The sequence below is a fragment of the Excalfactoria chinensis genome, chromosome 2 (genome assembly GCF_039878825.1).
Source record: "Excalfactoria chinensis isolate bCotChi1 chromosome 2, bCotChi1.hap2, whole genome shotgun sequence".
In the NCBI taxonomy this organism is placed as follows: Eukaryota; Metazoa; Chordata; class Aves; order Galliformes; family Phasianidae; genus Excalfactoria; species Excalfactoria chinensis.
Window position 1 is genome coordinate 113,526,595 of NC_092826.1, and position 27,106 is coordinate 113,553,700.

The window sequence follows — 27,106 nt, forward strand, 5'->3', positions numbered from 1 at the left end:
GTCTGGTCTCTGTTTCTTTGTTCTATCTTGTCTTTAAAGGTCGAATAAAATGCCAGAATGTCCTTGTGCATGGTCTTGCTTGGAATGTGAGACTGGACTCTTTCCTGAATTAAATTTTGCCTTTGAGTATCTAGTACGATCTGTTTCTTATTTATCTAGAAATTCTGACATTTTCTCTGCCTAAAAGTCTCATTAGTAGAAGGGCTCTCATGTTATTTTGGCAAGCATGCTTTCAATTTTGGATAAAATCAGAAAGCAAGGAAACATACTGAACAACAAAAATAGTGAATCCAATATATTAATAGTTTGTTGGGGTTGTATTTTTTTTTCCTTGTTTTTTTTTGAAGAAGCTTTAACTTCAAGCAAAGATTTGGAGTAGTTTTTGCTTTTTTTCTTTTGTAATTGGCTCCTTCGTTGCTCTGTCATTTAAGTATAAACCTTTCTGGTTACTTTTCACCTTTTTTCCCAGATCCCTTATTCTGTACTAAACTCCTAAGATATCTGTTTCCTCTGTGGTCTTCTTATTTCCACTTCAGAAGCAACACTTTTTCTTTTGAGTACTACTGTAGCCATCTGAACAGTGTAAATGAGCAGACAAGGTGCTGGACAAGGCTATAACTAAAAAGCTAGGGATGAGAAGTGGAAGAAATAAATAAAATAAAGGAGTAATCCATTTGAAACAGCAGCAAATACAGGGAATAAAACCCAAATGTGTTGCAAGTGTGGACAGAGGAAGCAAGCAAATGTTATCAGAGCATGAGGTCTTCACACTCTCTATGCCTTTGTTGATGTGATTGTGTATTTGCTGGAAGTAAACGGCTTTTTTCTGGAAATATTTTCCGTGTTGTCAGTCCTGGATAGAATGACTCCTTTGAAAGGACTTGTGGAGGTATCATTACCCAAGTCGTCTTCCTAAACATACTATGGGTCTTTTTGTTTTTAAGCAACCTTAGAGAAGCAGGGAGAAAAGGAGGAGCTGGAGGATATAGAAGTGGATCGTGTCAGTGTTGTAAAGGAAGTGAACAAGACTGGCTGGAAAAGAAGTGAAGAAAGGCACAGCCTACTATGGAACCTAATGCAAATATATCCCTTAGAAAAAGAAAGGGTTTGGGGATATGATGTGTGATTTCCTGTGGTTTGTCAGGGAAGGTCTCCTGAAAGAAAATAAATAAATAAATAAATAAAATAAAAGTTGCTAGTCTTCATTTTATTTGTACATATGTAAAATAAAAACTTAGATGAAACATTCAATTTTATTTGTTCTTGCTTTGATGGTACAATGGCCAGGAACTGTTTGTTTCAAGGGGGTCTGTTTCACCTCTTTGTTCCATTATGGGAATGAGTCTCTCGTATTGTTTGTGTCTCCAGGGCTGTGCCAGAAGTCTGCAGTTCTTGTCTTCCTGCACAGAACCGTTTTGCTTGGCTGTAAGCACAAAAGCTCTGGGGAGGCACTGTCTATTAAGGATAATTCTGTTTCAGCCTTATCCAATGTCTTTTGTGTGGCTCTCTTGCACTCTGTAGTTTGGCTCTAGTTATAATCTGCGTGCCTCTGGCTTATGAAATTTTGTACTGGTTCAGTTACTTTGCAGTGGCCGTGTTCCATATGTTCTTTCTCAGTCATTCACAGAGTTTTTATGTATGTACTGATCTAACCTGACCTCCTGCACACAACCAGCAACAGAATTTTATGTGGTCATTCCTGAGCAATCCCTATAAATCCAGGTTTGCATCAGACCATATCTGGGACCAACTGCAAAGCACAGCAGCTGTTGGAAGTGGAGATCTTAAAGCAGATTATGCGGGAATTGGAGTTTTCAGAAGCTCCCAAGCAGGTGGTGCTACACAGCACAGTGCTCTTCTGAGGAAATCTCTCTGATGTAGTCTTGCAACTGGTGACCCCACTGCTAGTCCTTGATGCGAGACAGTCCTAAATATCTTGGATGTGCTTCTAGCAGCCTGCTCTGTGCCATGTAGGCATGCTGTGTTGTTCAGTGCTGAGCAAATTTCTGATGGATGCTGGAGTGTTGCACTTAGCTTTGCCTGCTGCTCTTCAGGAGCAGAAAATCCCATTGACTTCCAGCAGCACTTCTAGAAGTGCTACAGATTTACTGAAGTGTTTCTAATAATCCCCCTCTAATTAGCTTCTTCTTGTTGTCCACGTGGGTTGTTGCTGTTGCCACTGCTGCAGAACTGTGATTTGTGTTACAGAAGGTCCCGGAGATACCAAGGAGAACCAAGTCCCTATGGTTCTGAATGCTCTCCTCACGAGTAGTAAAAACCAGGCCTTGCCCTGAGATCTTACAGCAACAGGCACTTTCTTTGTAATGTTCTGCAGAGAAGCGGTATATACTGGGGGAACAATTTTATTCAAATTCTTAAGAGGATACAGTGATGAAGAGCTTCGATGCTACACGCAGTATCTGGGATGATATCCAAAAAGCCCAGATGTTTAGTCTTCAGTGGCTTCATTTTAAGCTATTAAATGTGGAGTTTATTTTTTTGTTTGGAAGCTGACTCTTTCCCGGTTTTCCTAGTGTATACTGAAATGTTGAATTTCCTGAGGGAGGCTTGATTCTGTTGGTTAGCCCATTAAACAAGTGCAATGCACTTGTTCCACATGTGTGCAGCAGGGCTGGAAATATGTTATTTGGTGGGGATTTTTTTAATTGGTCGCCATTATCTCGGACAAAAATGCTTTGATGCAATAAATGCAAATCTCCTCAGTGACAAAACAGAATGGTAAAGTTGGATGAAGAATGGTAGAGTTAGATGAGGTTGTAGTGTGTACCCTAAGGGAGGGAAAGGCTGCCTTGTACTGTAGGCTGTTTCCCATTGGGTCACACCATCATGTTTTGCATGATACCTTTCATCTGCTATATCTGCTTGTCTCTAGAGGCTAAAAACAAGGGCAATTTGTGTGTGTGTGTGTAGAGCTTGTCCCAGCCATTGACAGGAGTTAAAATAATAAATAATAATCAAAAAAATCCCAACAATATATATGAGAGCAGGGTGGTGTGATGTCACTGTGCCATGTATTTGTAAATACAGCAGAAAACAATACATCTCTCAGGCTAAGATGAATATTTCTTCTATGACTCTTTCTATTGATTTTAGGAGAGATGCTAAGAACTTCAGATACTGTAGGCTTTCTCTTTCAGATGTGTCTCTTATTAGAGTCTCATCTTGTCTTCCAACACTGGGAAGATTGCTGGGGAGACTGAGGCTGTTGTGCCCCTCAACAAAGTACTAGAGAGGCTCTCCCCATTTTGTTCAAGGGCTCCCAGCCCAGCTTGAGGGAATCAGTATCTCTGGGGAATGATTGCTGAGGGGTAAAGCTGTAAGGGTTGAGGACAACAGGCCAGCAATAAAACAAGCAACGTACAATCTTTGTAGTATGGTATTTGTACACTAAGGAAGAACATGCATGCATGCTGAATGCTCATCTGGCTAATTCTTGTTGTTGACAGGAATCAGACATTCACTCTCAAAACATTTACATATCTCCACCACTGACAACAACAACATCCCTTTGGTGTCTGCAGCCCCTTGCCTATCAGCCGTCTCACCTGTTACACTGAATGTTGGTGGGCCATCAGCCCAGGGTCTGACCAAAAACCCACATGCAGAGGGGTTTGCGAGTCATTTCTGCTTCCTGAGAGACTGAAAAATAGTTTTGTATTTCTGGTTCTTCTTCAATATGGTGTATAAGGATGTAAAATATCTTTTTATAAGCATTTTGGCTTCTTAGACAGGATATGTTTTCTTGGTTTATGTGTCCTGGCAAAACACACCCCTGCTTTCTCTTTAAATCTTGTTTATTTGATGTACCAAGCTGATACAGAGCTATTATCAGCAAATAAACTTAGGTTCTATCACAGCCATGTACTTTATGCTGTTATTAAATTCATGGATTTTTATTAAATTAAAATGGGCACAGCTATGAAGACAGAAAGAGTGATATAAGGATACATCACTTCAGAGCATTCCAGTATATATACAATTATATTAGTAAAATTCTGAGAGTCACTGGTGTAACCCCCATGTGGTCACCTTGTGATGGGTAATAGTCATCCATCCTACCAAAAGACCACAGATACCTCTTCTGGTCTCTGTCTACAAGCTTGTGAAGGCTTGTTGTGGACATGAGTTTCAGTGTGAGAAAGCTTTCTACAGATTGGTTCTTGTGCAGAGGCAGTTGTCCTTTGCCTGGTTTGACCCTTTAGTGCCTCATAGCCATCATGCAGGCAGTTTCAATGTAGTCTCTAGTTCTTGTCCTTCACCATACCTTTGCAATGTGTAACTGCCGGGTATTGTACCAGTAGGTGATTTTAAATGCAAGCTGACAGTCAAAATAACACTAAATAGCTACAGAAAAAAAAGAAAAAAAAAAAAAAAAAAAAAAAAAAAAAGTTTTTACTTACAGTTAAAACATTATATTATTATATTATTCACTTCATTTTTTTCAGATACTTGAGGTATGTGGCCTGTAGTTATAGGAAAACTCTGACAGGTTCAGAAATTCAGATTCGATTAAAAGACAACATTTCAGTTTATCTGCATCTTCCATTTATGTAGGTTGTAAAATTATCTTGAATTTGAAAAATGGACTGGAGATCTTGTACAGAGATTTTCTGATGTGATCTCAGTTTGTTGTTTTTCTTTTCTTTTCTTTTCTTTTCTTTTCTTTTCTTTTCTTTTCTTTTCTTTTCTTTTCTTTTCTTTTCTTTTCTTTTCTTTTCTTTTCTTTTCTTTTCTTTTCTTTTCTTTTCTTTTCTTTTCTTTTCTTTTCTTTTCTTTTCTTTTCTTTTCTTTTCTTTTCTTTTCTTTTCTTTCCTTTCCTTTCCTTTCCTTTCCTTTCCTTTCCTTTCCTTTTCTTTTCTTTTCTTTTCTTTTTTTTTCCTGGAAAAATAATAGCTATTTTGAGGGTACTGTAATAATGGCGTTTTTGGAACTTCAGGCTACAGATAAATGTGGTAGACATATGATGAGAGTCTCAGAGGGAGAAGCTAATATTTAACCACAAAAGGATCTATTGAAAAAAAAAAAAAAAAAAAAAAAAAAAAGAAAAAGAAAAAGAAAAAAAGAAAAAGAAGAACACCCTATAAATAGTGATGGGCAAATAGTGATGGGCAATATGTTTGTCATACTCTTGGGATACTTCAATACTGATTGCTTGAAATACCATCCAAGACCAAGATCTTTGTACAGTGAACCTGACCTGTCTCTGTTACATTGGTTTTCCTCTGACCTGCATGTTGTGGCTTATCGTGCTCTGTGCTGCCTTGTCCTTGATCATACGGAGGTTATGGTGAGCGTTAAAGGAGGGGTGACACTCTACTTCCCTCTGACCCTCATTGCCAAAATATTAAAATGGTATAGAGCCACAGGGCTCAGTGGGTCTTTGGGAAGGGAACACATAAAGGAAGAATTTACACTGCAGAACTTAATCCCGGTTGGACGCTCCTTGGCATTGCAGTGCTCCAAAATTTCCATAAAATGTCAATCCCTACATGATCTGATCTTCCCTTGAAGGAGAAGTAAGGGAGGAAAAATGAGAGCAGCACTGCTCCTAGAAATTATTCCTTGAAAGCACACTTCCCTCATGCTCAAAAAGTCATTGGTATTTTAGCATGGACAGTAGTGTCATGATTCTTTTCTTAGTATCCATGTAATGAAATATTCACAACATATTGCTCGTCTCTGCCTAGATCTCCAAGGCATGTTGAGTGTTGATACGTTGGAAAAGGAGCCCTTTGCATGTTATCTAAAACGTTTATTATAGCAAAGGTTGACATGCCAGAATTGGCCAACTGGCATGAAAAAAAGAAACATTTCACTTCTTCAGAAAGTGCTATCTCTTTGCTGCCTCTTAGAAACTATAGTTGTTTTCTGAATTACAAGTGGTTTGCATAAGGAACATAAATTGCTGTGCTCTTTATCACTGCTTACTGTATGACAAATATACAATCCAATTTTTCAAGTGTGGTGTCTTGAAAATGATTATGTATTTGAAATGAAAACCATTTCAGTACTTGAGCATCATCTCTTCAGAACAGGCTGGATAATAACATGTTCATCACCTTGGGTTATTTTAATATTTCCTGAAGTCTGCACAAGATGCTTTCTATTTTCTTGTCAAAACATACTGAAATGAAAATTATTTTTAATAAAGTACAGTAATCACAGTGTGATCACCAAGTGCATCTTCTCTTGTCAGATTGTTTCTTCCCACTTGCATTTGTAGTTACTTAATGTTATGATTGCCAAGCAATCCTGCATCGAGAGGAAGAGAAGGGAATATTTCATTTCTGACAAAGAGTGTCATGTCATTCAGAATATTCTTCTTTGCTTCCTAGAATACTATCACTGTTTAAGCCTACTGTTGGAAAAGCTGACTACCCAAGGACCTCACTTTTTTCCTGCAATATTTCATTTCTCTCTCCCATAAATACACCATACACTGAAAGCAGAACTCCCATTGACATTCTGTTTTTCCTTTTCTGTCCCATAAATGTTGCTGGAGTGATGTGACATGCCTGCAAGGTGCTTAGTGTGACTGCTAACATCATTTCTAACTAGTCCACTGCAGTCAGTCTTACAGCTTCTTAGGGTGCATGCCCCTTTGCTGACCAGCTGGTGAATAACTTGTTTAGCTCCAGGTAACCTCTGGTCCAGTCAGTAGAGAGAAATGTTTGTCTACACAGGGGATAAAAGCTTTCAGAGGTTATGGCTGAATGATTTGTTTCTAAGCAGTTTCTCTAGACCAGTTTTTTCACTCAAGTTACTCAGCTCTAAAATAAGTGATGGACAAATCTCAAGAGATTTGGTTTCATATCTTACTCAAACATTATCCGAGCTAAGTTAAGCCCTGGAGTCCACATAACTGAGCATGAAACCTCATAAGAACAGACTTTCTCATGAGAGTGTCGGTGTTTCTTGCTGGCTAGAAATACCAAGAAAACAGTCTTTCTTGTGGTATTTTGGAACTTCAGCATCTGGAAACAGCTGTAAAATCAAAGAGGAAGGCGAATATGAAAATATGAAAAATAATTGTTTAAAAAGTCAATCCTTTTCAACTTTGTCTGTGAGGCTAATGTCAAGTTTTTGGTGAAGTTAATGGATATCATAGATCTGGATCTGAAAGTGAGAACTTAATCTGAAGCGCAAGGTCTGGCTGTCTTCTTGTGATTATTGCAAAACACTAACGCTTGTGAGTCACGGTATTTCTTCAGTCAAGGGAAGAATCTGTTGTTGTATCCTTCCCTCCCTTTTAATAAATATGGAACTTAGCACTGCTCTTGGAGAACTTGTTTTTTGGGAGAACATTTTGCTTTCTTCAGCCGCTACTTCACATGTGAAGTTTAGCTCAGCCCCTGAGCAACAAGGAATGCCTTATGCTAAACAAATGTAGTAAAAATAATCTCAGTGATTACAGAACATGTACATTAATAAGAAATGTTATAATACTAACTAGATATAATACAAAATCACGTTTCAGTATACAGAAATTTTAAATGTGAGCTACTACCTATTTAAAAAAGCTTTTATCTTGGTTTTGAATTTTCACAATGAATTGATGAGACTTGCAGAGAGAATAACTTCCAAAGGTGGTGATGGAAAACTCATTTATCTCTTGTCCTTCTGCCACTGCAAGGTTTACAGTACGTTCTCTTCTTCATTCAGCCTGCATTTGGTAACTTGAGCAATGAGACTTCTGTCATTTGCTTTGTACAACTCATCTAAGTTTTCACTGTTAGCAGAATACAAGGAAACATTTCTTAACTATTCTCCTGGTTTATTTTTGCCGTATTTTTTGTTCTGTGGCAGGTGTTTGTGGAATCTTATCACTCAGTGTTCACATTGATCATACTTTGTAAGTTGCTTACCTGCAGGTTCTCAGTCACATGCAGTGTCATTCTTAAGGCCTCAAACACTTGACATATTTTTTAGGAGTAATCAAAGAGTTCTACTGGATTTTGGGAGGTTGTGTTTGTGGACTTTCCGGAGTTTTCTCCAGTTTCCCAGTCTTCATGGTTCTGAATTGACAGTAATGCCACATAAATGGTGAGCAAGGGTCTTTGAGTGCAATATCACTTTCTTGACTGGTGCACCTGTGAAGTTAGCTCTGCTCCTCCCTCTCCCCTTTGCTGTTGTTATTGCAACCATATTTCACACAGAATTTTTGTAAGGTCTGCTTCTGTTATTCTTGAGTGATTTTGAAGAACTACTTTCCAAGAGAATATAAATAGATGTGTATTTGCTTATTTAATAAGTACTTTTTCCCCACAACCTAAAATTTTATAGCATTCCTCGTACTGTTACATTTACTTACTAGAGATTGCAAAAGGTTTGAATTTATTAACAGCTTAAAGTGTAAGAAAGGATAATCACAAGCTCCACACTTAGTATTTTTGCCTGTAAGTATCATTAATTAGTTGTGTAACTAATAATAACCTGCATTTATATAAACTGTTTAAATCAAAGGAATTGAATATTCAAATTAATAATGTGTTTGTAAACAGATGTCTAAAAATGGTTTGTTAGTTACAGTCAAGGCTGCTTTTCTCAAGTTCTGCTGTGATAAAGGGGATTCAAACAAAGCAAGAGGTAAAAAGAAATCACTGAAGGAATATAATTTAAGTGACAGTTTTGTGCCATGTTTCCATATCAAACTAAAGCAAACAAAGGATAAAGCTGTATATGCATACTTAACAATGTAGGTGCATCTCTGGGGGCTGATTTGAAATGAAGGGACTGTCTTTTCTGTCTTGTGTTTGTGACTCTCAGTTTCCAATTATTTTTTTCAACTATATATTAACGTTTTTAATTAAAATGTAAGGATCCACCACTTTCTAGTCACTGAGAGCACTGTTACAGAGTGGGGCTTTAAATACAGTAATAATAATGTAGACAATTCTACTATTACTCTGAGCTTTTGGAGCTGGAGAAATATTTCAGCACAATCTGAACAATGGAAGAAAAATCTGTTTTCAGTAATTTTGTGTTCAAGGGCGATTCAACCTCTTTGCTCTGTAACTCTAATTTTCCAAGGCTTATAAGACTTTAATTTGATTCTTTATCTGAGCATAAAACAAAGGCTGAAAATTGCATAGTAAATTACTGGGTAATCGCTTTTTTGCGGACTACCTGATTGTCAAAATGAACACTACTTTTTAAGAGAACTCTACGTGCTGGGCAAAAGTGAGCTTTACAGCTAAAATTGACTTATGCTTAAATGAAATCCGAGTGGTTCCATCTAAGCATGAAGGACAACCACTTCACCGATCATTATATGTTTGCTGAGTTGTATACCTGTAAATATATTAGCATTTGTGTAGAACTTTGTGCTGGTGCCTTCAGATATACTCAGATATGTCTGGATGTGACCTCTTCAAGAATAAAAATGTATTCAGGATGAGTGTATTTCATTTCATGATTTCCCAATTCAACAGGTAGTTTTGACTGCTGTCTCTTCCCAAGACAGATATTTTTACCTTTTATAGAACCCCTTTTGTGATTGATATTCAGTTGCTAAACTTTGAGTAACGTTAACAAACACACTGATTAAAAATAAATAAAAAAAAATAAAAATGAAGTGTTGTCTTAAAATCACCATGTCCTTTTTTTCTAAACAGTTAATACTTCTTGAAGACCTGGTGCAAACTGTATCCATGGTCTTGTCTGTTCTGGATTTGAGGTCTGAAATATAGAATTCTAGATGTCCAAAAACAAGATGTCAGAACTTTGCTATGTTAAAAAGGTGCTGATTGGAAGCAGAACCCCAGATGTCCTGCTGTTCCAGTCATAGAAAATCAGTTTTCAGTATAAAGGAACTGTTGAAATTACACATAACCAAGTTTTAGTTCATCTTTACAAGATTGTGAGACATTTCCATTTTTATGCAAAATGTTCATGTTTTATGTTTCCTGCCATTCAGACTGGATGCATTCTGTTTTTGCAAAGATCCTAGCTAATGGAAAAAATACTTCTGATATATAGAACTATACGTATATAACTATATATGTATAATATAACTTCTGACAAAGGGAGCTTGGTGACTTCATTGGAGGAGCTCTACAGTACTCATGAGCTCCCCATCAGTATGTTTACGTATTTCTCTAAGAAAGAAGCAACAAAACCCCCCCACAAGATTAGCTGAATGAACATGAACATAAACACTCCATTCCAGTGTGTATAAACCATCTCCTCCATCTTCTGTCTGGGAGCATCATCCATCCTTTTCCCTTATTTCTGTGTGAGCATGTTGTTGTAAAATGCATAGTTCTACTTGACTTGAATCTCAGTGATTAAAAGCAGTACCTGGCCAGGAGTCAGATTTGACGTTTGGTCTTGAGGCAGGGCAAAGCAGAGTTTCCCAATCCCAGATTATCCTCTGTCGTTCATCACAGCTTCTTCTTTCCCATGCCTTGCCAGAGGCGTCAGATCTCCAGCTCAGCTGAGTGCCAAGGTTCCACACCTTGCTGCTGGGAAAGCACACTTCTCCTGGCCTTCACTTGTTGTTGTTGTTGTTTTTTCATTTTCCTTTATTTTCACTCATGTCACTGCACAATGGGGCTCCCACGTGCGAAGGACTTGTGCCCACTGGAAACACACCATCATCTGTGCTACCGCTGTAGAGCTTTGCCCTAATTGTGGGGATAGCAAGCAACAGGTAGCACCTTAAATTATTTGGTGTTACCCTTAAGTACCCAATCAGTCAGGGCAATTCAGAGTTTGATGTCTTAGAGCTATACACACCTGCAATTACTTAAATCCACAGAACTGCACCCACAGGTATTTGCAGGCACAAAAATGTTGGCATAAAATTAGAGGCCATTTCCTAAAACCTGTGCCTAAATGTTGATGATATGGTATATGAGGGGTTGTTATTTTGAAATGGATTTGCGGAAAGCAATTGAAAATCTCCAGGCATCCCATCTGTGTTTAAAGTAACAACAATAACAAAACTTTAAATTAGCATAGGAGATTTAAGACATTTCAGGAAAACATTGATTAAATCTGCCAATGAAATGAATGTGTTTGGCGAGTGACCTAATTAGTGTATACTTGGTTCTTTTTCACTGCACTGCTTACCACTAATTGCTGTTCTGCTGGTCTTCTCCTGACAAGTCAGAAAAAAACAAGGATGAGGGATTTGTTGAGGAAATAGTGACATTCAGTTTTAATTCATTTGAACCTGCTGCCAAGCTTAATTACGGAGCTGTGGAATGGAGAGCAGGAGGCCCCCAGCCGCTGGGGTTGTAGGAGACGTTTAGCGTCTGCTGCGGTATTCGGGTAGCACTTACTGCAGTGAGCTATAAACTTGCTCTTGCTGATGCTTAGCTGTTTTCTTTCCCCCACAGGTACAAAATCACTGCTTTTATTCCTGAAATTTAATTATTTAGCTCTAATGGCGTCAAGCCAAAACAAAATTACAGGCGTTTTATTTCTTGTAGGAAAGGTCGAACAATTAATCTAGATAGTCTTGTCTTGTTTTCTGGTATGTGGGTTGTCAGTTTTTTTTTTGTATTCACATTTACAAACTAGTCATACATGTCACTCCATAAAAGAACTTGGAGGTCCCGGAATCACTGTACCCAAACTCACCTGTGCTGCAAGTGCTCTTGATCTAAGGCCCTTGCATTGATAATAAGTTCAATTTCCGACTCTCCCAGCAGCAAGGGATAATGTAGCTCTCCCTATTTGTGTCCTGTGATCTTAAACAAAGAGGGCAGGATGCCTCATGAGGAAAGAGGAAATAGTTTTGGTTTTGGTTTCCTGTGGTGGGGATAGATTCTTGTGAGCAATCTGGAGGTCCTGATAGAGGCTGCAAGTGCTTTACACGACTTTCTGCTCAAAAACTGGAAAAGAAAAAGTCTATATATGAGAACATTCATGAGGCAGTGATCAAAATAATAATGGAAAACAAACAAACAAACAAACCCAGAAAAAAAAAAAAATACTAAGCCAAGCTCTGGAGTTTGAAGATAGAAGAGGGTGGGGATGGTGGGCTCTGCTTTGTTTTTCAGAAGAAGAGAAGCAATGCAGACATTTTCTTACAGCAGCAGCATCCAATTGGCAGCCCCCAGTTTGAATCTGTCCCAAAGGACATTTCCAGCCTCCTCCCAGAAGAGCCAAGGAATGGCTGGCTGAGCGGGGAGCCCAGACTGAGCGGCCAGAGCTGTCTCTGCACCTGCCAGGGCAACCACCACAGTGTGGCCAGGGGCCAGGATGCATCCTGGCCTGGCCTAAAGGGCAGGGCTCTCATATCTTGGGTGCTCATCTGTGCTATGGGGAGAGAAGGAGGAGGTGTCACAGCACCCAGTTTTAGCTGCTGATGAAACACAGTCTACCCTGAAAGTCACGTTAAAAATAAACAAACAAACAAACAAAAATACATCCATGTATATATGTGTGTGTGTGTGTGTGTGTATATATATATATAATAGCCTGTGCTACTTCCTCAGTGCCTAAAACAACAACAAGAAAATATAAATGAAGTGAGGTTCTAAACAAATGAAAAACTTAAGTGTTGATCATCAATGTAGCCTATAAACATTTACAGGGAAGAATGTAAACTGTGCAGAAAAGCAACATGCTTGTTTTTTCTGTTCCGTATCATTGTAGAGTTCTTGTAAGGATACTTGAGTGCTGAAGCAGCCTGGGAACTTGGATTCCCTTGCAGCAGATTGATGTGCTTTGGAGTGCTTTGCAGCCATGGAGTGATTTTGTCCTGATGTTCTGTGTGTGGTGGAGAGATGTGTCAGGAGCAGGGAGGGCCAGGAAGATGCTTGGAATGGAAATTAGCTTGTGGGAAGGAGAAAGAGCAGCTTTGCAGTGATGCAAGTAGTATTAATGCCAGAATGTATAATGGCCAGCTGAAGATGCAAGATTTTTGTCTAGAGACTGTTGTTGGATCTATGACATGGATATCTTAGCCACTAGTGCCTATTGAATAAATGTTTAGGAGAGATCCACTGCTTTAAACATTATGGACTGATGTTAATCTTCAGTAATCCACTGTTAGATGTGCCTGATCCCTACAGTACAACACCAGAACACTCTTCAATAATCTAGTTTATATTTGCAAGCAATAATAACTTAGATGAGAATACTTACTGTGCTGTCTAGAAATTTATATTAAAAAATCACTTCCATTCCATTCTATTACTGCATACATGAATGGTGTGCTGTGCGCTGATGATGAAAGTCAAATTCCGATGCCGTTATCTGTTTTTAAGGGGAGTGTTAGCTTATTTTTGCACTGTCACCTCCAAGTTTTCTGGCATGAATGCAGTGAGAAATAAATTTTATGTCCTGAGAAGAGCACTTTGCTACCCTAAAAAAGTCATTTGTGTGTGTTTGATCCAAGCCACCCCATGACTTCCCAATGCGTTTCAGGTTTCCCGTTTGGCAGCTCTTGCTTCTTGACAGGATCTCTCCTTTAGCAAGATAGCAGTTGCTTCTGATATGCTGCTCTCCCATAGGGCAGAGGCACTACAGGAAACCAGGGAGGGCTCTTGTTCTCCTGTAGCAGAGGCTTTTTGGTTCAAAGCAGCATCAGCTTCTGTGCTGCTCTGCAGCTTGAAGAACAAGGCAGAGCAACCTGCCATGGAGAACAGGCTGGTTTCCAGGTGGTATGCTCTGTAGCATTAAAAAGGGGAAAATTAAATGGGAGAAACTGAATAGATAAAGCAACCTCCTCCCTATTGACCAAACTCCAGTGTGCTTTTTACGGCAGGTTATGAGGTGTGCTGTCCCAATACACAGTTGTTCAGACTTTCCCTCGGTTTGTAGTAATGCTCTACCAAAACAAACAAACAAACAAAACCAGCTGACACACACTCCAAAAAGAACAACAGAAAAACAGATTGAGGAGAAAGGTTCAGATCTTGACTTTGTTATCAAAATAGTGCTTTTCAGCATCTTCATAGGCTTTGTCAGCATTTTCTTTAACAATCTTGGTGCTTTTTTTTTTTTTTTTTTTTTTTTCCTTTTTCATTTTCTTAAAGCTTTGCAAATAAGATTTAAGCCAACAGCTACAAAAATCCATACACACAAAATTATCTCATCGTTGGTAATTCATACATACCAAAGTAGTAGAGAGAGATGTTTATAACCTGGGGCAAGGTGATCGCAGGCACACATTCTCATGCACAGATGTGGCACGCTGAGGAAGGCAATGAGGCCTCACATGAGGAGGAAGAAAGGCTGGCAAGAGAAAAATGGATACGGCAGGAAAGCATATCTGTGGTTGCCTCCTGTATTATATGTATTGATGTAGTAAATGGAGATGTCTGCAAAGGAGCTGTGATACTATAAATATGCTTGTGCTAATATTATGAAAGCTTTCAGGCAGTTCAGCTTCAAGCATACGGCTTCCAGGGGAGAGGTGGCTTCCAGCCACGGCTTGGCTGAGCAGCATGTGCCTACCTGTGTCTCAATTGCTTAGTGGGATGTAGGCTCAGGTTTTCAAAGGGTTCCCTGGATGGATTGTGAAATCCATGCAGCTGCTTGGTGAGATTTTTAAGTCTTCCAAAATCTGTTGAAAGCTTTATGTGCAAGACTTAAGTGTCATTAAGTGCTTAGAAGTTGTTAAAAATTCATTTTCTGTCCTTTTTGCCCATCTTTGTGTCTCTCGGTAAACAAAAATACTTCCAGGGCTGATGTCCAGTAGGGGCTGGACTAGTCTTTCTACCAGTCCTCCTTGTTGAAGGAAAGAAACTGGGAGGGATACAGTGAGAGAAGAAGATTGGAGTGGCTAATAAACTGAACTACTGCAGATATTGGCATTGTAAAGCCACTTAAAAACAGATGATCACTCCTTGTCAATCTGTCAGGTGCACCTCCTCTAAGCTAATGCTCAACAAATGCCCTGAAGCAGCTCCTGGTGGGAGCCCCACCTTCATTCTAGGTGATGAGGTGAAAGGGGTGTAGTATGAGCAGGCTGTGACTTGATTATCCTGCTATCTTCTGCAGCTACCTGGTGGCTGCTGGCCCAGCAGAGGTTTGGAGGTCTCCTTGGGGTACACCCAGCTGCTGGAGTCTGCTGTGGGCTCCCTGCCCCATACACCCAGCTCCAGATGGCTGCGGAGACCTAGGACACTCCTTGTACAAAGCTTCATCCTTGTGTGGTTTCAGGAAAAGGGAAGGAGGGCTGTTTGTTTTTTCATGATCTAAACCTCTGCAAGCTGTAGATTTCTATGACAGCCTTCTATAAGGGCACATTGTCTACAGAGACCATTTCTACGTTAACTTGTATTGTAAAATGGATGCAGGAAGCATCATGAAGTGGGGACAGCTGCCCAGCATAGAGATGGTGGCTGCTTACCTGGGCAGGTGGCAAGGACTGTGCCTCCTCTTTGGGAAGAAACAGGGCAGAAACCCACTGCACCAGAGCTCTAGCTGGGAAAGTGTCCCACTTTCCTATCAGGACAGGTAAAGGGCTGCTGTTTGTCCCCTCTACTGCACACCTTGCTCCACATTGAAGCCTCAAGTCATTGCACTTCTTTAGATCCTATTAGGTCGAGAAAGGGCTAATTGGGCCTAAAGAAGGCAGAAGGAAAGCCAAGAGAAACAGAGGTGTGATGGCTTCTGGTGGCGGAAGCGCTACCAGAAAACTGACACAATGTGAGAGAAGGAAAGGTCTTCCTTAAGGAATGAAATCTTGATCTATGTGAATGCTCATGGCTAATGATAATATGTGTTTATTTTTTAGGTTACGGTTTTGTAGATTTTGACAGCCCGGCAGCAGCACAGAAAGCAGTAGCATCTCTCAAAGCAAATGGCGTGCAAGCGCAGATGGCAAAGGTAAGAGCAACTGTGTAATTACTACTTTATTTGAGCTGTGTCTCATGTCTGAGCTGTGAAATTTCCAAGAGTTTGTTTTGTTCCTGTTTTTCACAGGCTTTTGGATTGTGTATTTCATTGTCTTATACTTTGGTTCCGGTGTCTCGTTTGCCCTGTGATCTGTGCTCTCAAGGGCCATGTCCTATGCAAGTGGTTCTTCTCTGATTCCCCATTTCTAGCTCCCTTGTGGTAGGGCTATAAGGTCCAGAGCACTGCAGCGACAAAGTGCTGGCAATGCCTTTGTGCTGGACACACCAGGAAGGAGTTATCTAGTTGTCTCCATTGGGCTCTTTTGCTTTGGAGTGTACATTCCTCTCTTATGGTAGGTCACTCTGGACTGACTGCCTGAGCATATGCAAGGTTTGCTTTATTTGTCTCAATTTGGCTTCTCCTGTACCTTTATTTTAAGAATATAAATAGAATTGTACCAGATTTTCTGAAAGAATATTTGCTAGAGATTGCCTGAAGGTCACTGCCATATGTTGTTTGGAGAGGCTGCAGGAGCAATGCTTTGCATCTTGTAGCAAGCATCCAGCAAGGTGAAATACCCTGGTTCTGGAAACATCCTTTGTCCACAAGCAAAGGGGCTGTGGGGGTTATAGGAAATGATTATCATGTGTGCCGGCTGCTGCCTTTCCGAAGGCATAATCATGTGTCTTGGGCTCTAGACTGTGTCGGTTGGTGAAAATGGCCTTAGCTTTGTACTTTCGAAGCGCCTTGTCTTAGAATCACTAAAAGCCCTTAAGTATTGCTTGAGTTTGTCTCTGCAGAAATGACACTAGCTTGGAGTCTTGAACAGTAAAAACAAATGGGTAATATGAAAACAGAGACAAGTCAAACAGGATATAATCACAGCACATGAAAATTTCAGTTTAAAAGATTTAAAGATGATTTAAACCTTTACTTTTCAATGATATCATACTAAAATTGTCTTTTTTCTTTAAAAAAAGCCCTACAACACAGAAACAAAAAAAGCAAAATCCTTTGTGGTAAAGGAGGTTCTTCTACCCTATACTGAACTACGCACACAATGCCATAAAGTAACTGGGTATGATCCATTTAACAGTGCCCCAGAATACAAGCTAAGCTGTTTTATAGAAGCATAGAATCATAGAATAATTAAAAGGATCCTAGAGGAAAAGACCTCTAGAATCATCTAGTCCAACTGTCTACCTACCACCAAGCAGGCCCTCCAGCCTGTTCCTTATCCAGCACAGATTGTTCTTGTCCAAGTTGTGGGCTGCCAGCTTCTCTAGAATACTGTGGGAGACAATGTCAGTGGCTTTGCTGAAGTCCAGGTAGACTATATCAATAGCCTTTCCTTCATCCACCAGGTAGGTCACCTGGTCATAGAAGGTGGTCAGGCAGGACCTGCCTTTCATGAACTCATGCTGGTTGGTCCTATCCCCCAGTTGTCATGCACATGCCATATGATCTCACTCAAGGTGATCTGTTCCATAACCTTCCCTGGCTCCGAGGTCAGGCTGACAGTCCTGTAGTTTTCCAGATACTTCTTACAACTCTACTGATAGATGGAGTTCCAATAGGAAGCCTCACATTCTCTGACACCTTTCTCATTGACCAGGAACACTAATAGATGGTGGGAAGTGGCTTGGGAATCACCTCCACCAGCATTCTCAGCTGGATCCCATTTGGTCCCGTGGACTTGTGACAGTCCAGATGGAGTAGAAGGTTTCTAACTATCTCCACCTGAATTATGAAGCATTATTCTTCTCCCCACTCTGGACTTCAGGGTCAGGAGATGGTTTATTGGCTTTTAGTTTTTATGGACAGGTGGTGATAAAAAGTGTATTCTTCAAATGGTTAAAAGATTGCAAAATGTAGCATGTGAACACCTACTAAGGATTGTGTGCTATCTTTTTTTCCCCTCAGATACACTGAATCTGCTTGCTAAACTACAGACAATTTGATGAGTTAGTCAGTTAGTCAAGTTGCAAAAAAGAAACTAAAGACAGAAAATACAGGAAATAAGCTTCTGGTTGATCGCAAATAGTTGTTTCTGAAGGGGACTAAAATTATAACTACAGAAATATGTAAAGTTGTGGTTATAAAATTAGAGATGTAAAGTGCAAGATTAAAAGGTAAACTTATATTCAGTATTCTTAGGTGTCAACAACTTTAGGACATATCTGTTGTGATTCAGAACAGTGAGCAACTGCAGCACTTGCATATTTGGAAATACCGAAACCTAAGTGTGACTTAAAATGCTGGTTTGGAATGCCCAGTGTTTTGAGAGCTAACCTCTGAGCCTGATGCTTTCAGAGTGGGAAGGCCTGGACCAGCCACTGAGGTTTGTTTTCTGGGGATTCTGTGACTGGAGCCATTTGTGATTTTGAGGAGGCTGGCGTGTATACTTCTTGTTTGCATAAGGATCACTGTATTTTTAATATTTAGCCACAGTGCCTGGAATCTGAGATAGGTCCTTTATAGTGTGTTTGATAATTCAGGATAAATATACAACTGACTTTTCGTATCTCTGAAAAAATCAGAAACTATTTAGAAAATGGGGATTCAACGGAAACTGAGACAGCTCTACACAAAGTACCTCACATTGCTGAGAAGTCAGGACCCTGGGAAAGCAAATCTATCTGGAGAAACATGTTAGCTTTTGCAGATGTTGGAAGCCAAGTTGCGTAACAGGACTGAATGACAACACTACCTGCCAGTGTCTGAATTAACAGAGGATGCTCAAAGAGCTCTGGAAAAAAAGAGGTGGAAGAAGAATTTAGTTTGCATTTCTGGAAATTTATCCAGAGCAGTTTTGTTCTGAGAACTGCTTGAATTAGTAGTAAGTGGTGGCAATCTCATGAAAAAAGTCAAAATGTGAAGAAAATACCTAAAACATTTGCATGCTATCCCTTTGCAGAACAGAGTCAAAGTTCTTTATTTTCTCTTCTGCGTTCCAAAACAGGGAAACTGCCTCAGCACAGGGCCCAGGGAAAAGACAGTAATCTATGTTCAGTGAATGTCAAAAATCTTAGTTCAGACACAAATGCTTTTGAATGAAGGTGAACGAGGCGTTGGCCAGCTTTTCTTTGCACTGGCCTTCACCAGTAGTGAGGGAAAGTGTACTGAAATGTCGGTGCATTCTGTGATGTTTTCCTGGAGAGAGATCTTGCTCGGAAAGAGAAGCTCTTTCTCAGTTTTAACACAGTATAATTTTTCTCATAGAAATCCAGGAATCTTCTTTAAAAAACAAAAAGCAGAGCTGAACCCCCACCCATGTTGGCTAACAGAAGTATCTTGTGGATACTTGAGTAAAATATATTCATTTTATTGACTCTTAAATACAGCCACCTCCCTCATTTTTATAGCATTTGGACACCCTTTTGGCTGATGTTGTTTCACAGTGCTGTCTCTGGAAGAAGGCTAAACTCTGGTGGACTGATGCTCCCAGTCCCATCTCTGTTGGAAAACTTGTCCCATCAAGGCTAATACTTGCTGTAACCCTACACAGGGAAAAACACCATTAAACGTGTTTGAATCTCTCATTTTGTTCTCTTGGATGCTGTTCAGTCTAGTGCGAAGCAGACAGGATAGGATTCAGTAGAAGAGGAACAGCAGTGCTACTCTTGCAGAGGTGAGCAGGAGCCTGTGGATGGCTGCCCATCCAGTGGGATGGGGGCGCTCCCAGTCTCCTGCCATTAGGAGATCTAGGCTCTCTTAAACATATGCTCTCTCCTTACCTCTTTCGTTTTCTCTTACATAAGTACCCAATGCAGATTTTGACTACTGCCACTCTCTTACATCCAGTGACATTCATCTAAGTGTTCCATCATTAGCGAAAATCCTTATAATAGTTTTATTTATAGAAAAAATAATGCTGTGGAGCTGCTGACTGATAGTTTCCAGTCTACCTCACTCATACATGTTTTTTGGTCATCTTTGGACTCAATTCAAACATGCAGATTCACTGTGTGTGCGTGTACTTGTCTGGGCTAATAGTGTCCCGTTTTTTTGGGGGGTTTTATTTTCATGCTGAAAATGTCACAACTGATATTCAACTAGGTAATCTTGTAGGAATAGTTGATTTATTTCTCTCTTTCTGTTAGGAACCAAACAAGCACAACATGGAAAAGATGCTGTTTGTGTGCGTGATTTATGCATCATATTAATTTTTTTTTCTGTATGCTCATTTCAGGCATTTTCTTGAAAAATGTTACAACAGGACATGGAAAATTAAGTAGGAGAGTCTTAGTAGAACGTGAGTTGGCTTGTACTAGTAGAGAGAAAAGTTAGTACACCACATGAGAAACGCATTAATGAAATCTGTATGCACATCTATTTTTGGCATTTGCAATTGTCCTGAAGAGCCCTGTACAGTATATTCATTGTGAGACATCTAAATCTGCTTTGTTGGTTAGCTTTCAGTGATACGGAAGAGTCTGCATTCGCCTTCTCACTTGAGAAGCTAGTTCTCTAAATAACTTTGATCTGTACTTCTGTCAATGCTGAAACTGATGGACAGTGCTATTGTAGGATTGGTCCATACCTACACATTTGGGATCTCACTTCCATCTTTTATTTGCAGTTCTAGTCTGTTGTTGTCTTTGCCATGCTAAGTGGAAGTTCCAGCAAAGATAGGTTCTTACGAAGAGCGTGTAATGGCTTTTTATGTAATGGCTTCTTATTTAATGGCTGCTAGCATCTGAACAAAACATTTATGAAGAAAGTTTTTTTTAATCATGTTATTATTCCAAGTGCATTTATAGGGATTAAAAAAAATGTGTGATGATCTTCTTCTCTGGGTTTTGCTTTTTATATGTAATACTGCCTTTAGATATTCTCATTACCTGTGTCTGAAATGTGAACACTGAGGAAGTATTTAATCAGCGTTGGTAGTTGTCTAAATCCAAGGATCATTTGTTGGCTTTTCTGATGCAGTAATTGCCATACAGAGTGTACGCTGTACAACCTAGGTCTGACAAAGGGCTGTGTCAATAGACTCTGATGGATTTTGTTCATTGAGAGAAAAACAGAAAAGAATTTTGCTTCTTGTGTGATATTTTCCTCATCTCCCCATCATGCAGAAGCTTAAACACAGGGAGCAATCACAATTGAGGTGAAATGTGAAAGAGAAACTTTTCCCACAGAACAGAGCCAAGTATAAGAGCTTGTGAAAGGAGCAGAGAGCTGGATGCTCTAGAGTTAATAGACAGTTTGTCTCCAAGGAAAAGGAAATCCCACAGAAGAATCTGGCACAACCAAGTGTGTCTGTGAGGAGTGCTCTGCCGTGAATGCTTCTTGCTGTCTTGCTAAAGCGTTTACTGTCTCACCCTGTACTTGTGCACAGTGTGTGTCCAACACTGAGCTGAATCAATAACAAGCCTGGGTTAAATTACAATGAAAAATTATAGCTGGGAACACGTGAAAAGTGGTTAGGTTCAGATTCGTAAATTAGAGATGCCAGTGTCACTCTTTTGTTTGCTTTCTTTAAGCGAGTCGGCCACACCAACAGAGTTCTTTTTAAGCAATAACCACATGCCTGGCAGCTTAACGTAGTGACAGTGATCAGCACTTACCTTCCTCGTCCTCTAACCTGTTTATCTGTGGTGGTGTTTTGCACGAGCTGCATTTCACTCTTCTAAATAGTTTCCTTGCTGAATTTGCCCCTTAGTGCTATTTTTTATCAATACAGAGTATTCTTTCATTCTTTAAATAATAGTGATTGAGGAAGACAAAGGCATTGTTGAGATGCTAAATTATTTGTTTGTATATATATATATATAAATATTTATATATATATATATATATTTAAGGAAAATGTGTTTTTCCAAGCCCAGATATTTTTGTGAGATGGAACACTGAATTGAGAAATGAAATCACAGATGTACTATAGCAAAGTGCTAACTTTAAGCTCTAGAAGCAGCAGATGATTTGGTCCTTTGAGCTTTCTAACAATTAAGGCTAAAGCAGTGAGCAGCTTTGGAAGCTACATCTAATGTGATGGATTCAGATGATAGTGGAGATACACGATCCTAATGGGAAGACTGCATAATTTTGTCTAGCCTAAAAAATGTCATTCTCCTGTCTGAGAACTATCCGATAGCTAATGATACTGTTCCTGTTTCTATGTATTCACAAGCAAACAGCAAGTGCATTAGCTGGAGCCATTCTTGAAAAGTAGTCCTGAGGGTATTAAAACCCAACTGTCCTTTCACACACGTGTATTTCTCCTACAGTGATGTAGGTCACTGTGAAGGGGATATTCATAGGCAATGCTTGTACCACACCTGCCAAATTTGTACACAAAAATTTCTTCGGAGGTTTTCAGAAGTGCTTAACTTAGCATAATTCTACTCTCCTGGAAGTGAATGGGATTTTGCTGTTGATTAATGGGAAGGAATTAGGTCAGTGCTATGTTCCTTTGTTCCCAAAAATCTTAGCTCAGCACCTTTCTTAACCACTTAAGTTAGCTTAGAAAAAATTTACCACACATATAATTGTGTTTGTTCTCTACCTATCACCTCAAATAGACCTTTCCATGGCATTTCATTTCCCCATTCAAGTGCTACGTTAGTTTCTAGATAGACTTGATTTTTTTCATACTGTAACTTCATCTAAGATTAAAACATTCCTCTGCCTTTGAGAATTGCAATGTAAATAATCAGTAAATATATCCATCTCCATGATCCTAATGCCCTGTACCACAGAACAGATGCTAGTAAGTGAAAGACATAGCCAGCATTTAGGCTGGAGAACACTGGAATTACTGGGTTCTTTTCGGGTTATGAACTTCAGCCAAACAAGAATTGGCCTTTTTCATAAACACACATTGTTCTTGACTTTCCTCTGACTTGGAACACATTTGAATTGGTAATAATACTGCTGAAATCCACAGAGCTTTGGCAGTTAAAGCCAGAAAGAAGAATGGGGCTCCCTATCTTTAGCACTCATATAGCTATACATCTTGGAAGCTCTTACTCACTCTTTGCAAACCCTTTATGTTTACAGAACAGGAAATATGAGTCTTGCAAATGAGTTAAACACTGGAGTCAGATTAATTCGTTTTTCCCCCCATACCCAGGAAACTACGAACGCCCCATGGAGGAGTTATCTGACCACAACTATGCAGCCTGGGAATCTGCAGCTCAGGCTGAGAGAAACTGTTCTAAATTCAGTAGGCACGTCTTTACTCACCAGGAAAAAGCCAGTCCACACCAAAATGATCAAAAACCTGTGGTTTTAGAAAGTATTACTGTGGTAGAAAATGTACGTAGCCTTTCTTTTAGTGACATATCATTTAATTATGTTCTTCTGTAACTCAGCATGAGGACAATGCTTTTGTAAGCTGAGAAACAAAACATCATTGTATCTAGCATGCTTCCTCAGAAGGAGGAAATGATTCACATGACCATGAGTGGGAGAATATTTGCATGCATTTTGGGGTACCGCTCAGTCTAGGCTGAGACACAGATTCGGCAAAGTTCTGCAATTTGTGTTAAAATTAAGCCATTCGTAGGTTATTTTTTTGTTTGACTTGGAAAGCAGGTGTGCAGACTTCAGTAGCATTTCTTTGTGAGTGCTGTGTGATTGTTCATCAGCCTGGAAATACACAGGTGTGTTTTCTGCCAGTAAACACAAACCTACTACTAATGCACACAGATATTCCCAGTGCATATATGCACCCCCTCTGAATATCTAAGTGTTACAGTATTAGTGAATACTCTGCTTGTTTTTTCCTTATTAATTAATACCTCTTAATCAACTGACATGTCAGAGTGTCTGGTCTGTAATCTGAATAAATTTAGGTTTATGTGCAATTTTCTTCACTAACGATCAGTAATTTTTATCACTGGAAAAAAACCTTATCTTCTTCCATTGTATAAAACTATCAGATTAAGCTCTCCTCATGATACATGCAACAAACTGAGTCATGATGTCAGATAATTTCATTTTTTCAGTCCTTGGGCTTTCCTTCTATGTATTTATGCTCAGAAAAGGAAGTAATGACAAAATGAAGGCCCAAATTCTATTTGCAGTCACATTAGTCTGACTTTGGAGTCGTCAGCAATAAATATGTGATGAAGAATGTAAAACTGGCCATATTGGGACAGAACAAAAGTCTGTCTAACATCAGATTTGCTTTCTGATAGCACACTAGAGCACTTGCCAACAGAGGAGTAAAAGGAGCAGGCAAGTATTTGAGGATACTTACCCAGAATGTCCTTTGAGCCTCCAGCAATTTGCGGTTTAGGGTTTCCTGAGCTTGTATTTAATAACCTTGAACAGTCTTCCCCGCCCCCAAATGAAGAATTTCTCCTACTTTTTTCTTGATTTAAAATGTTGGCAGCACAGCATGTAGCCATAAGAAATTCTTCAGTTTAACTGTACATTCTTCAAAGAGGCGTCTCCTTTGCTTAACTTAAACCTGCAGTGCTGATTTCATTGATTGCCTGATAATTCTTGTATTGAAAGAGACAGAAGACTCTTGTTCTCCGTGAATCTTTTTCATGCCACTTAGGGTTTTATGAGACATGATCATAGCTTCCCTTAATCGCTCTTCTTTTTGTACTTTTATGAAAGATGCGCCAGCATGTGCGTGTGTAAATAAGGATGCAGTTCTTAGAGCAGAGGTCCAGTTGCTAAGTAATGAACATGAAGCACGGTAATGTGTGTTTTGTAATGTCAGAGCACAGCTGATAGATAGGAAGCTTAGAGGGACATTTCTCTATCTGAGTAGGCAGGAGTCCTCTTTTGCATCCCTAGGTAAACAAAACAAGAGTATGTCCTGGGTATGTCTGGGAGATTTACATCTACCAAAGCTACTCCTCCCACTGCAGGTTATTTCATAACATAGCAATCTCATAAATTGAAAAGCAGTGAAAAATTTAATGACAGAAGCTGTTCTATAAATGCATTTTTAGTTAGAAGCACTGGACCTCCCACATGTAAATACAGCACTAAAATGTTGGGATTTTTTTTAATAGTATTCGATAGGATGCAATTTTTCCCCATGTTAAGATGGATAAATCTGTGCATATTATGAGTGCCAAAAAGTAGTGGGGTGTATGTCCAATGACTGACACTTTTCAGTTAACCTCAGGCTTGATAATTTTATCAACCCCTGCCTCCCCATCCCCCCGCCCCCCCCAGAGTATGGGTTGTTTCATTTCTAAAGTCAGAAATGGAGTGTTGAGATATGGGATATATGGATATATGGGAGTTGAGATAGATAAGGCCTGGTAGCTAGAAAGCTCAAATTTGAATTCCTCAGAACAAGTGGATGTATATTCCAGGACCTGTCATTGAAATCCGTGCCTCGTACATAATTTTTTGCATGTTCTTAAATCATTTGTAGTTTTTAAATGACGCTGGTGATAGGCAAAGAAGATGCTTTGAAGAAAGACTTCCCCACATTCAAAGGCATCTTCGCCAATTTGCTATCCCACTCAGTTAATATGTGTTGCTGTTTCAGTGTGGTATCACAAACACGCATGTGTAGTCAATATGTATTAAAGTAGCTATATTTCTATAACTTTGTGCACATAGGTATGGATGATGATTTCAAAAGATTCCAGATAATATTATTTAATGTATTGCAATTCTCTTGAGTAGCAAAAAGTATCACAGTGGTATTTTTATGGTATGTCTTGGTAGTGTCTGGCTATTTAATATTAATTATTCTGAGCACTGGAAATAAAATGCTGTGTGCTTTATAGGAATGTGCTGTAGAAATAGGAAGGAAATTGGTGATAATTTAAATGTTGCTCACATTTCAGGCAATATTTTTTCCACCTGTCAGCAAAACCTGGCAAAAACCAAAACAACAACAAAATTGGAAAGTCTGAGATGAGATTTAGTGATTTACTGTCTGCTTTAACTGTGCTTATGGCTTGAAAGAGTGCTGTACAGGCCCAGGTTTTCCTGGTATCTCTGTAACTTATTTGTCCATTTTGCATAAAATATAGTGATCCCACCATTTATCTAAGTATTTTCATAGTCACTTCCTTTCCTTCCTTCCTTTCCTATTGTAGAAAACCAGAACTATCATTTATGTAGCGCTGTTCAATTATAGCAGTACAGCCTAAAGCAGCATGCAGGAGGGGTCTTTACAGTGTCTTAACTTCCAAAATAACTTCTCCTATGTTTAAAAGCTGTTCACCAGTGAAAAGTCATCTCTAATAGCAGCATGCCTGAATTCATGTCAGACCTTCTTACTGTTCTGCACATATTTCACATGGTAAAATCATGATTTGAGTAAAGACTTTAGAGCAGCTCCAAACCAGGTCATGTTCTTTCTGTGATGGGGTCATGAGGATCTCACTGCATTGCCCTCTCTCCTGTGGCTGCTGAGCGTGCAGTCATGAAAATATTTCTTTTTCAGAATAAAAATTTCATGGGCTGAAGTACCATGAATGGTATCTCTTTTGTGGGATCAGTTTTCTAATTCTTCTTGTACTTAGCCTCTCTGTGTTGAAAAGGAGTGTTGGATGCAGGCTTTGCTTTGCTTGAAGTTCAAATAAATGGTTTCATTTCACGTGATTGCATTATTGCATGCTATTCACATCTCTTGAGTATATAAGTAATGTACAGATTGGCTTGCAGGAGTACATTGAAGAGGCCAGACATCTTACATCAGTCAGCAATTAGGTTAGTTTCCAGGGCATCTCTCTGCACTCATGTAAGCCTCTGTTATACTGGCTCTTTGATCGCAAGGCACCTGGGCAGCATGATGCATGCACCTCTAAAGGATGCTGTCTGACACAGAAACAACTGTACTGCTTTCCTCCCAGGAGCATCATTTAGTGTCTTACCCCTTCTAATGGAATTTACTATAGATTTTTCACTCTTTTGATCAGGGATCTTTTGAATTTGCGATAGCTGAGACCAGAAATGCATTATACTGTGATGACAGCCTCTCACAAAACATCACGCCCATGTCACCTGATCTTAACAGTACAGAGTGATACCTGTATATACTATTCATTGTTCATTTGTTGATCTTTCTTTGATAACTATCAAGTCTTTCACTTAGTAGTTTGGAAAGTTTTATTTTTTTGCCTTCACAAATGACTTCTATATCATCCTCCATTATTCCCATGCCAGTACAGTTCTTTAACTTCTCTACTTTTGTTGATACAAATGAAGTGTTTGCAAAACACAAGTGTATCCTGCCTTTTGCTGTTGTAAATACACCACGTTTGTTTCAGGGCACTCCTACACAATTTTCACTGTGGTTACATTAATTTGGAATTCGAGCAGGTTTGCATTGAACATTGCGCGTGGTGAGTGA

General features: G+C 39.4%; 1 protein-coding gene across 4 annotated transcripts in view; it reads left to right on the forward strand.

Moving 5' to 3' along the window:
* The window catches only part of RBMS3 (RNA binding motif single stranded interacting protein 3), a 678,871-nt gene that overhangs the window by 415,345 nt on the left and 236,420 nt on the right, over nt 1-27,106 (forward strand). For all 4 annotated transcript variants that reach the window (XM_072330500.1, XM_072330497.1, XM_072330498.1 and 1 more), the window contains one exon: nt 15,719-15,810. In XM_072330500.1, the coding sequence (XP_072186601.1) occupies nt 15,719-15,810 (92 nt within the window). The remainder of the gene's footprint in view (nt 1-15,718; nt 15,811-27,106) is intronic.